This window comes from Danio rerio, chromosome 10, assembly GCF_049306965.1.
Source record: "Danio rerio strain Tuebingen ecotype United States chromosome 10, GRCz12tu, whole genome shotgun sequence".
NCBI lineage: Eukaryota > Metazoa > Chordata > Actinopteri > Cypriniformes > Danionidae > Danio > Danio rerio.
The window spans coordinates 50,597,501-50,609,533 of record NC_133185.1 but is presented as its reverse complement, the minus strand read 5'-3'; the positions used below and the strand labels follow the sequence as shown (position 1 = coordinate 50,609,533).

Sequence of the window (12,033 nt, the reverse complement as noted above, 5' to 3'; positions counted from 1 at the left end):
TGTGTGTGTGTGAGAGAATGAGTGTGTATGGGTGTTTCCCAGTACTGGGTTGCAGCTGGAAGGGCATCCGCTGTGTAAAGCATTTGCTGGAATAGTTGATGGTTCATTCTACTGTGGCGATCCCTGATGAATTAAGGGACTAAGCTGAAGGAGAATGAGTGAACAACATTTTTCCTATAATTGAGCAGCTCTAGTGTGTATGCTTATAGTGTGTGTGTGTGTGTGTGTGTGTGTGTGTGTGTGTGTGTATAATGTGTTAACATTGTGTGTGTATGTGTCTCTGCAGGTGGCCACAGTATCGGAGCGCTCCAGGATTATGGAGCTGGAGAAGGAGGTGTCTGATCTGCACCTTCAGCTCCGCACGCTGCGGGCCGAGACCTCCGGATCCGCATCTCCACCCCTGCAGGACAAAAAGGTCAGATCCCACCCTCTGCAGGTCATCCTGAACTCCAGATTATACAGGAGCACACCTGACCTGCTCAGCACTGCTCACTGGCTTTAGATTTATGCACAAAACTGTTTATGCAATATTCTGTAATGCGCATTGGTAACGTGCAGATGTAGACAGAGCGGGTGTGGTGTTGTGTTGCTGTGCAGATCAAAGAGCTGAACTCTGAGCTGGAGACCCGACAGAAGGAGCTGATCTTCCTCCAGCAGAAACTCAGCGCTTCAGAAGAGCAGAAAACATCCGTCCAGCAGCAGCTCCACGATCTGGTGCGTGCGCCATACTGTCTACAGCACTCTAAAACTCAACACTTGTGTTCACAATGACTGCTAAATATCCTGTGAAACGAAAGTAAAGTGTTTTAAATGATAGCATCAGGATATCTGTAATCTAGTGTCTCCACAACAGTGATAGCATCCACATGTAGAAGACATAAACCTGATGTACACGTCTGCCGTTTGCAGTTTTGCACTTCTGCCTAAATGGATCAAGAATTTGTTCCCTTCACCTCATAATTCAGTTTCTTATCAAACCTCCTGACCAATCAAATGCTCTCTAGTGTCGGACTTGCCCCGCCCCCTTCTTCTCATTATCTATTCATGTGATGCACTTGAGTTCGACCACTCTCACTGGCAGAGCTGTGAGAAAAACAAAGACACTATTGGCTGTTTTTAAATAAGGGGAGGAGCTACTCTATACCACACCCTCTCTTCATGTTTCAGTTGAGATGACGTCAAACATCTAATGAAATATGCACATTTCAAAGCACTTCACGGGACTTTTATAGAGATAGTTCACCCAAAAATCAACGTTTCATCCTCATTTACTCACTCAAATGCTGCTATTAGTTTCTTTCTTCTGTTAAATGTTAAAGAAAGTATTTTGAAAAATGTAGGAAATCTGTAACCATTGACTTCCATACTATTTATGTTTCCTACTGTAATTAATTAAATGTATGAATAATATGCTTTATTGTTGTTTCTGACTGTAGAAGCAGCAGTTCGAAGCAGCAGAAGAGGACAGAAATAAAGCAACACTGGCCATGCAAGGTGAGCAAAACACCACTGATAAACACATTTACATGCTCCAAAACTACAACACAACAAGCTTTTTCACATTTACTGATGTTGAAATCCCAAATGCCAGTGATTCATGTTTTTTATTTTTCCCCTTTTATTTTTGCAATGAGGTTGCATTATGAGATCACGAACATTTAATTGTGAAAAGTGTCTTTCCTGCACTTGTGTACTAGTCTGCAGTGCTGTATTGTCTGTGTTGGTGTTCTATATTAAGCTGCAGAAAACTTGTAATAATCTGAGGAACATTTTCTCTTATTTTACAGGATTATTTCTCTACATATTATTTATCAGTAAAATGTCAGTAAAAGTCACTTTGTTAAACTGCAGAGTTAAATTTACACCATCAGAAGTGGACAGAGCAGAGATCAACATCCCATAATGCAGTTCACCACCGCTAATAAACATATAAATATCATCAACGGATATTATTTACAGTGCAGTCTTGTAAAATCAAAATAGTTTTAACACAACATGCTCCTTTTTTCATTCAAATACATTAAGGTTTACTCTCAAACTAAATACTTTGACTGAATAATCACGAGCCACTGACTCATTGAGCTCTGCGTGTTTTGTGTGGATGCAGAAATGGAAATGAAGCTGCAAACGGAGAGAAATCAGCTGGAGGATCTGCGGAGAGAACAAAAGAAAGAGGAGGAGAGAAAACACACACAGGTGACTGACGCAAAACACACACAACACACACACTTCTACAGCAGATCACACTGATCAACACTGATGCTCGATCACAGATATCAATTGCACTTTAATATTTACTCATACTAAATGCGGCTAGTTCAAAGAGGGATGTTTTACTGTTTGTACTGTATTTACCATATCCAATCAATGCACTGTTAATAAGCAGGATAGACCTTCAAATATGTTCACATTTCAGCCGATTTATACATTTCTGCATCTGAATTGTATTGGATAAGAGAAATTGCATTCATTTGCATATATTTGCATTGTTATGCTTTTAAATTTTGAAAGAAATTGTACAAAATACCTTAGTTATTGCACATTTCAGGATTTTACAGGAATTACAAAAAAATGAATGAATTTATTAAATGTTTTGTTATCACTGTAAAATCCTGAAATGTGCAATAACTTAATTTAAATTACAATTAATTTAATTAAATTGTGTGATAAGCAATTCTACCTGATGGGTGTGTGTTTGAGTAAGTGTTTTTCCTCCCACACAGAATGATGAGAAGCTGAAGCTGACGACGCAGAGGAATGAAGAGCTACAGGAGCAGGTCAGCACTGTTTGCACATCTCCTATAATACACACTCAGCAGGACAAACTGTGTTTCTTAAAGAGCCATGAACCCCCTCGTTTCAGCTGGGTGTTTCCACACCTCTACTTTGGAAAAAGTCAGGAAAGTGGGTGTGTCTAGCTCTGTTTGGGTGGGAGTGTCGGGGGAGGGAAAAGGGGAAGGATTTGAATAAAAATGGGAGTCCCCATTTGGGCATGCGCTGATTTTCACCAAGGAAAAACACACACACACACGCAGGGGAGAAAGACAGTGTGTTTAATGACGGTGGAATGTTTGATACCGCACGTCGTATAAGAGAAAATAACCTCTGCATTTCTCGGTAGCTCAGATGCACTCAGTAGGTCAGAAAGCCGTGATGTTATCGTAAACTAAGTAGCTTAGAAATGATTTTGACTAAGATCTGTCTGTAAACACTGAGAGAGTTCTGCTGACCATACCAACTATAACTTTACCATCTAAATGAACAAAGAAAGGGCGCTGATCACACACACTGACCAAATCTGTAGAGACAGGACAATCAGCACATACTGGAGCTGCGTCTTTATTAAGAGGAGACCAGATCTCACCATATCCAGATGAGAACTGCTCTCGAGTCAAAAATGTAAAAAAAATTTATTTCTGCCGCGCGTCACGTACACGGATCCACACGTGAGTCCAGCATAGAGAGAAAATGAAAACAAAACCTTCCCTGCAGCACATTATAAACACAACACTGGTGACCCGTACCTCCAAACATCTCTTATTCTGTTCCCACTCCTTTTGGCAACACAACGTGGCGTCTCTGTCGTCTAAACACTGTGACAGTAATGAATATTAATGAAGTTGCACAATAGAGCGTGCTGATTGGTTTGAACCAAGCCATACTCATGAATGAATATGCAGCACAGTCAGAGACTCAATAAGACCCAGGTACAGACGTCCAGTCTGCACGCTGGAATACACGCTAAGATCTCATGACCGTGACGCAACTTCAAAAATTCGTTTCAAACCGGAAGAACAAATTTGCTTTAAATAACGTAAAAACAAGCAATTTACACTGTTTAGTGAGATATAGGTGTCCTAATAGTGTTTATAGCAGTGTGGGACACATATACCACTGTCAACAGCTCAACACATGTGTTCTGGTGTTTCCTGACCCTTTAACACGTAATTTTATTCATGGCAAGGTTGACATTTGCATGCAATTGCTCAGGATTATTTCAGATGTTTCCACAGGCTGTTCCTCATGCATGAGTGAGTGTGTCCATCTGAGCACTGCATATAAAGCCTGATCTCTGCACTTACATAAGGATCTCAGCACTGCTCTGAGCATGTGTGCGCGAATGTGTGTGTGTGTGTGTGTGTGTGTGTGTGTGTGTGTGCATGTACAGCAGTCAAACACTCATACACCACTTCACAACATTCTGCTCTACATTAGCCTGCAGGTCTTACGAGCATGTGAGCAGTGTTAGCAGGTTATATCTGTGTATTTTGTGTGAAAGTGATCATTTTTTTTATAGCAGTCCAAAATCAAAACATTGGAGAGAGTTCTGGTCTCGACACACAGGCGGGTTGCCAGATTGACATCTTAAATTTTCATATTAAATATTGTATTTATTATAAAGTAATTCTTTCATTCATTTTCTTGTCGGCTTAGTCCCTTTAGTAATCCAGGGTTGGCACAGCGGAATTAACCACCAACTCATCCAGCACATTTTTACGCAGCGGATGCCCTTCCAACTGCAACCCATCTCTGGGAAACATCCACACACACTCATTCACACACACACTCATACACTACGGACAATTTAGCCTACCCAATTCACCTGTACCACATGTGTTTGGACTCTGGGGGAAACCAGAGCACCCGGAGGAAACACACGCCAACGCAGGGAGAACATGCAAACTCCACACAGAAACACCAACTGACCCAGCCGAGACTCAAACCAGCAACCAAGCGAGCTTCTATATAAAGTAATATAATCTTTTTTTACTCAACAAACACAAAGGAAGGTTGCCAGATTGACGACACAAACAGCTGCAATTACGCGTCTGCTTTTCTCCTCCAGAGGGCGCATTTCCAGCTGTGTCCACATACATTAACAACCTTCATGACTGGAATAAAACACTCACTGGCAACCCAGAGTGCTGAAATATAATTGGTTAAGGTGCAGATTGATCTACATATTACAGTGCAAATTCAAAACATTGGGGGCGTCATGGTGGTGCAATAGGTAGCACAATCGGTTTACAGCAAGAAGGTTGCTGGTTCGAGTCCCGGCTGGGTCAGTTGGTGTTTATGTGTGGAGTTTGCATGTTCTCCTCGTGTTGGCGTGGGTTTCCTCTGGGTGCTCTACATTCCAAACACATGCGCTATAGGGGAACTGGGTAGACTAAATTGCCTGTAGTTTATGAGTGTGAAGAAGTGTGTATGGGTGTTTCCCAGGGATGGGTTGCAGCTGAAAGGGCATCCGATGCACAAAACATATGTTGGATAAGTTCATTCCGCTGTGGCAACCCCTGAATAATAAAGGGACTAAGCCGAAAAGAAAATGAACGGATGAGTTCTACATATTAGAGACTTTTTTTTCCCACCTTGCCTCCAAACACACACACACACACACACACACACACACACACACACACACACACACACATACACACACTCATGTTGCCAGATTGACAACACAAACAGAAGCGTGCCTGAAGATCAAGATGTACACTGAAAGCTGCTTAGCTAATGTTGTTTTATTGGCTAATTAAAAACCACCTCACGTGTATTTTTATTTGCCGCACGCATTGAGAGCCTTCAGGACTGTCTGACAGAGAGCTGAAATATAATTGGTTAAACTGACAGTGGGCGGAGCTATAGAGATCAAAGCAAAGACAGACATTCTAAAACAGAACACACACGTCAAAGCAGAATATCTGCCTTTAGTGTTGACTTTCAGATAATTACTGGTATATTCATTTACCATGATTCTTCAATATCCACATATACAGTATATTAAGATAAATGTATGCTTTATTAGAGTCAAAAACGTCTTTAAATGACTCAAATGTAAGTTCATTCTTGACTGAATCATCTCTTTAAATGTATTTTTGGTTTCTGTTTTGGAAATTAACCTCTTTTGACCTCATTTTGGACTTTTGTCCCCTCAAGGTTTATAAAAGCCGAGTTAATTTAGGTTAGCCTGAATTTCTTTCTTTTTTTGTGTCGTTGAGAGACGACTGAAGTCTCTGACAGCAGCTTTATCATATATACTGTTAAAGAGTCTCTTCTGCTTCACACAGCAGCATTTATGACACAGATAATACAGGACAGAAGAGAATATACTATCACTCCTTTAAAGCGTGGTTTACTTTGCAATATATAATGTGTTTCTGTGACACAAACCTACATTTTCAGCATCTTTACTCCCGTCTTCAGTGTTTATGATTCTTAAAAAATCTGCACAGCATGATCAATTGAGAAATTTTATGATTATTATCAGTTATATAAATATATATATTTTTGTAAAACCAAGATAAATGTATTTTTCAGGATTCACAAATCAATATCAAGTTCAAAAGAGCAGCATAAACATGAGTTTTTTATGAAAATGTATAATTAAATATATGCTACTCTCATTATAAAAATGTATATAATAAAAACAATCAAAAGAAAACTAAATAAAGTAACTTAAACCTAATTAAAATTCAACATTTTATATCAAATATATATTGAATATAAAGAAATATCATGTTTTTTATGCAACAAAAGCATTGCTACTTTATGTTACAGATTGCGTTTAGTTATCTGCTGTTTTCATTTTAACTTCTTAAATATTTTATTTAGCTTGAATTTATTTTTAATGTTTCATTTTGGTCCGGACACTTTTATTTCAAAATTGCAAGAGTTTAGTTTCATAATCATTTTGTTTCAGCTAGTTTAGTAATAATAGTAATATTTTCATCATTTCCACCAGAATTAATACATATTTTACTGACCTTGAGAAAAAGACTATGATAAATATGGCAGATCAGTAAATAAAGCTTCTAAATAATACAGTAATGACATATTAAGTGGGAGTTTGAATTGATGAGAAGTAACAAGAATCATAATTTAATGAATAAATATGATTGTATTTTTTCTGTGTTCAGATTTTAGATGTTTTGAATTGATATTTTACTCAATATATTAATATTTTATATGAATATTTATTGATAAGCAAATTCAGATTTAGTAGATACACGTTCATGTCATATGTCGGTTCATATGTTATACATGCACATAGAATGAATCACATTAGGCTTAAAGAAAAACAAAATAAATCAACATAAAATGGAGAAACAAATAATCTACACAGTCAAACTTTCCAGTTTGGATCTGTTTATTTAGTTTTTGTGTTAATGTTAGTCATAGATTTTGTGTTTCTGGAGTAAAAATAAATATATTATTTTACACAAAAAACTAAAATGAAAAACAGAAAAATAATGAATGCAGAAAATACTAAATCAACAAATATAAAGAAACAAATAATCAACAAAGTCAAACTGCAAATATTAAGTTTGGATCTGTTTAGAATCATTTTTAATCTTTCATAATCAAATTCAATCATTATCACTAAAGAAACCAAGATCAATGTCAAGTTCAGAAGGGTAGCATATATTTGAGTTTTTCCTAACCATATATTTTTTAACAAATCCTCCTAGAAATGAAGATTAAATGGATGCGATTCCTTTGATGGAGATGACTGTGTGCTGAGGGGGCGGTGCCTACAGGGGGTGTCAATGTGGGTGGAGCTAGGATGGGGGGGGGGGGTGTTCATGTGGGCGGGGCTTGTCGTCCTTACATAATGAATGTGCCCGAGTGCTGCTGCTTGGAGCGTGTGTTTTCTGCAAACGTGAGCTGAGCAGACGCGTGTGTGTATGAGTGTGTGTGAGTGTGAGCGCGGGGGGCCGCCGGCCATGCTTTATTGATAGAGCTCATTTGTTTGGAGGAACAGAAAGGACACACAGCATGGATGTGAACTACACGGTTTATTCTTCGCTCTGTCAGGTACAGCCTCTTCTGCTGGAGAGAGATATATATTTATTTATTTATACTGTATTTATTAATGCTTCTGCTGGAGCTGATTGAGGAATTCAGGGATTGTTTTGGTCCGTTTACAGCATTTTCTGTGGAGGATTGCATTGTTAAAGCCTGTGTTATTCTTGATTGGAGGTTTAATTTGACTGATGTTTGTTGTATGTTTACCAAGAATGCGTGCATTTATTCAGATTATTGTTTTGACATATTTCTGATTCATATTTTATTTTTTAAATTCAGTGTTATATTTTGTTATTTTATTTAAATATTTTATTATATTTTCTTTCATTTTTTCATTTAATGTTAATTTTTATTTAATTGTATAAAAATAATGTTATTAATTAAATGTATAAAGGTTAATTCATTTTGTTTATTTTATTGTATTATATTTTATTTGTTTTATATAAATTTTATATTTGATTATTTTAGTTATTTCGTTTATTTTATTTCATTTTAGTCAATTTCATTTTATTCTATTTTATTTTTAAATTCAATATTATATTTACTTTTATTTAAAAATTTTATTCTGTTATTTGCTTGTTAAATGTTTTAATTTTATTTGCTTACATTACATTATATTAATTTTTGATTTCAACATTGTACTTTATTTTATATTAATTCTATATATTTTTTATTAATTTATTATTATTTATTTTATCATTTTATTTTTATTATTATTATCATTCTTTATATTTTATTTTGAACTTTATTTAATTCTTTCATTAATTAAATTTTCTTTACAGGAGCAAATGTTTGATTCAATAACCGCTTGTGCATTTAAATAAATTCTGCATCTAAATAAATGTGAGAAAAGGACAGATTTTCCCACAAAGTTTTAAATATTGTTTGCTTTTTTTAGTCCTGATATTTAATAAAATGTTTGATATTGGTGATTAAATAAGATCATTTTTATCTGTACCTCCTAATGCATATATGTTTTTATTTTAGAGCAAGGAAAAGCTCTAGTGTGTGTGTTATTTCTGATTGTATGATGTTTGATTATTGTCAGTATCATATTGATTGATTATTGTCAGTATTATATTTGATTGATTAGTGGCAGTATTATTACTCCGTCACAAAAGAGTTTCAGCATGTAAAGTCTGCATCATCGCTGATGTAAATGATGTTAATGATAGTCTGCTGTGTGTTTGTGCTGCTGACAAGTGTAATTAACACAGTGATGGACTCAATTACAGCTCTCGCAGGAACACACTCTCTGACTGTCGGTTTCTCAAGGTTTGCTTGAAGACTTTCGTCTGACATCTGCTTTTATTTTTATTTATTTGTGCTTTTATTTTCCCTGATTTAATAAAAACAAGATTTATTTTTAATTTATTATTGTTCATTTCAAACTCTCTCTATATAAATGTTAAATGTGTAAAGTTTTTAATGCTTTTTTATTTATTTTAACACAAACGTACACACAAAACATAATTAGAAATACAATTATTAGTCTTTTTATGACAGTAATTTCCTTGATAAGGCTTATAATCCCCCACTATCAGAAATAAAAGGACTTTTACACCCTCCATTTACTATATGTGATATTCATTTACACCAAATTTATATTGAATTTATCTAAAGATCTCAAATATATCGTTGTAGTCACTATCCACTCTTCTTTAGGTGGATTATTAAATCCTAATCTAAACCATATATCATTGGAAAGACTCCTGAATGCATATTTTACCACAGTTTTTTGTTATGTGGTAATAGAATAAAAGACACCGTACAACCTGTGGGAACATTTGGGAACCATAATACTGTAGTCTTACCATAAAGCATTCATGATGTATCAATCAAAAAGTTAACATGTCTAGTTTCCATGTCTGATGGCTGATCAGCAACATCATGAGTGGATGAAAATGACCCAACAGCACACAACAGTTGACGATGTGCATTTTTTCTGTGTGTTTTTGAATGTTTCCACTGACCCCAGCTCAGTCTAATGTGTGTTTCTTTGTTTGTGTCCATCAGCTGGAGCTCCTGAAGCAGCAGAACACACAGATCCAAGATCAGCTGAGCTCAGAAACAGAGCGGCTCCGACAGCAGATGTGAGTTTTAGTCCAACTGCAGAAAAACACTACTGTAAACACCGTTAATAACAACAACAGAAAGTTTAAAATCATTATTAACAATGTAATAAATAATTGTAAAATATAAACCATAATAATAGTCATTATTATTATTATTATTATTATTAAATAATTATAATAAGTACATAATAAACTATTAACAAATAATATAGTATATAACTAATAAATAATAACAATTAACTATTATAAATTTAAAAATCCTGAAAATATGAAAATAAACTAATAAAATATGTATTATTATTATTGTTATTATTAAATAATAAACAATCCATAAACTGATTAATAATTACATAAAACAAAATTAATAAAACTAAAAATGATTATTGTATTAAATAATAGGAACTGTAAAATAACAATAAATAATAATAATAATAATAATAATAATAAATTTTAAATATTTATTTAAATAATAATTTAAATTATTAGATAATTATAAGTACATAAAAACTATGAACAACCTAATTAATAATAAAAAATAAAGAATCATAATTAAATATTTTTTATGAATAATAATTTATTATAAGAAATATAGGAAATAGGTATTATTATAATTATAAAATAATTATTGCAATAAGTAACTAACAAACAATTATATATATAATTATATATATATATATATATATATATATATATATATATATATATATATATATTTGTTTGTTTTTTTGTATAAAATATGATGTATTTAATATAAATAATATCAACAAATTAGATTTTGAAAATTATAATAATTATAATAAATGAATAATAAAACTTTTAAAAACGAATAATTATTAGTAATGACAAAATAATAATGATAAATAAATAAATAATACACAATTTAATAACAATAATAATTGAAATAAATAAATAATAGCCTCTGATGAAAGGAATGCTTAATCGTGTTGTTAATGAGCTGCTCAGTGATGTGACTGTGAGTCAGTAAATGAGTTCAGCATGTGTTACAATGCTCACGTGTATGTGTGGGTCATACACAGTCAATAACATCACATGTACACAGAACAAACCACTGATGTCAAATAATTACCCTAGTGAAGCCTTTTAATATCACTTTAAGCTGAATACTAGTGTCTTGAAGAATATCTAGTTTATTATTATGAGCTGTCATCATGACAGATATATAATATAATATAATATAATATAATATAATATAATATAATATAATATAATATAATATAATATAATATTCATTCATTCATTCATTCATTTTCTTTTCGGCTTAGTCCCTTTATTAATCAGGGGTCACCACAGTGGAATGAACCGCCAACTATTCCAGAATATGTTTTACACAGCAGATGCACTTCCAGCTGCAACGCAGTGCTGGGAAACCCCCCATACACTCTCATTCACACACACACATACACACACACACACACACTCATACACTACGGCCAGTGTAGTTGATCAGTTCCCCTATAGCGCATGTGTTTGGACTGTGGGGGAAACCGGGGCACCCGGAGGAAACCCACACCAACACGGGGAGAACATGCAAACTCCACACAGAAACACCAACTGACCCAGCCGAGACTCAAACCAGCGACCTTCTTGCTGTGAGGCGATTGTGCTACCCACTGCGCCAGCGTGCCGCCTATAATAACAGTAATATAGTAAAGTAATACAATATAATATATTTAAATTGGAAATATTATGAAAAAATTCCATCACATGAAATATAAAAAAATATATATATATATATATGGACAAGAGGGCTGATATTTACATGAGTTATAGTTGCTGGTCCAGGATCAGCTGTTATACTGCATGACGTGTGTGTGTGTATGAGTGTGTGTTTCTCCCCAGGGAGTTTTACGTAAGGGTTTCTCCAGCTGCTGATCTCAGAACTGCACGTGATATTTCACATCAAGATGCTCATGACTATTCAAACGCTCATGAATATGCAGATGCTCATGAATATGCAGATGCTCATGAATATGCGTAACACACACACAATACTGTATTAGGTGCAGTGTTTTGCGTCTGAATGCTCCCTCCGCTTCTGCTGTACTCTTGTTGATTTTCCGCTGCATGCTCTGGTTTTTTCCTGCACTGTAATGCATTCTGGGTAAAAATAGATGTGCTCGTTCGTCAG

General features: G+C 34.7%; 1 protein-coding gene across 2 annotated transcripts in view; it reads left to right on the top strand.

Moving 5' to 3' along the window:
- The window catches only part of clip1b (CAP-GLY domain containing linker protein 1b), a 34,171-nt gene that overhangs the window by 13,015 nt on the left and 9,123 nt on the right, over positions 1–12,033 (top strand). For both annotated transcript variants that reach the window (XM_073915291.1, XM_073915290.1), the window contains 6 exons: positions 287–415; positions 598–714; positions 1,437–1,494; positions 2,108–2,196; positions 2,724–2,777; positions 9,826–9,902. In XM_073915291.1, the coding sequence (XP_073771392.1) occupies positions 287–415; positions 598–714; positions 1,437–1,494; positions 2,108–2,196; positions 2,724–2,777; positions 9,826–9,902 (524 nt within the window). The remainder of the gene's footprint in view (positions 1–286; positions 416–597; positions 715–1,436; positions 1,495–2,107; positions 2,197–2,723; positions 2,778–9,825; positions 9,903–12,033) is intronic.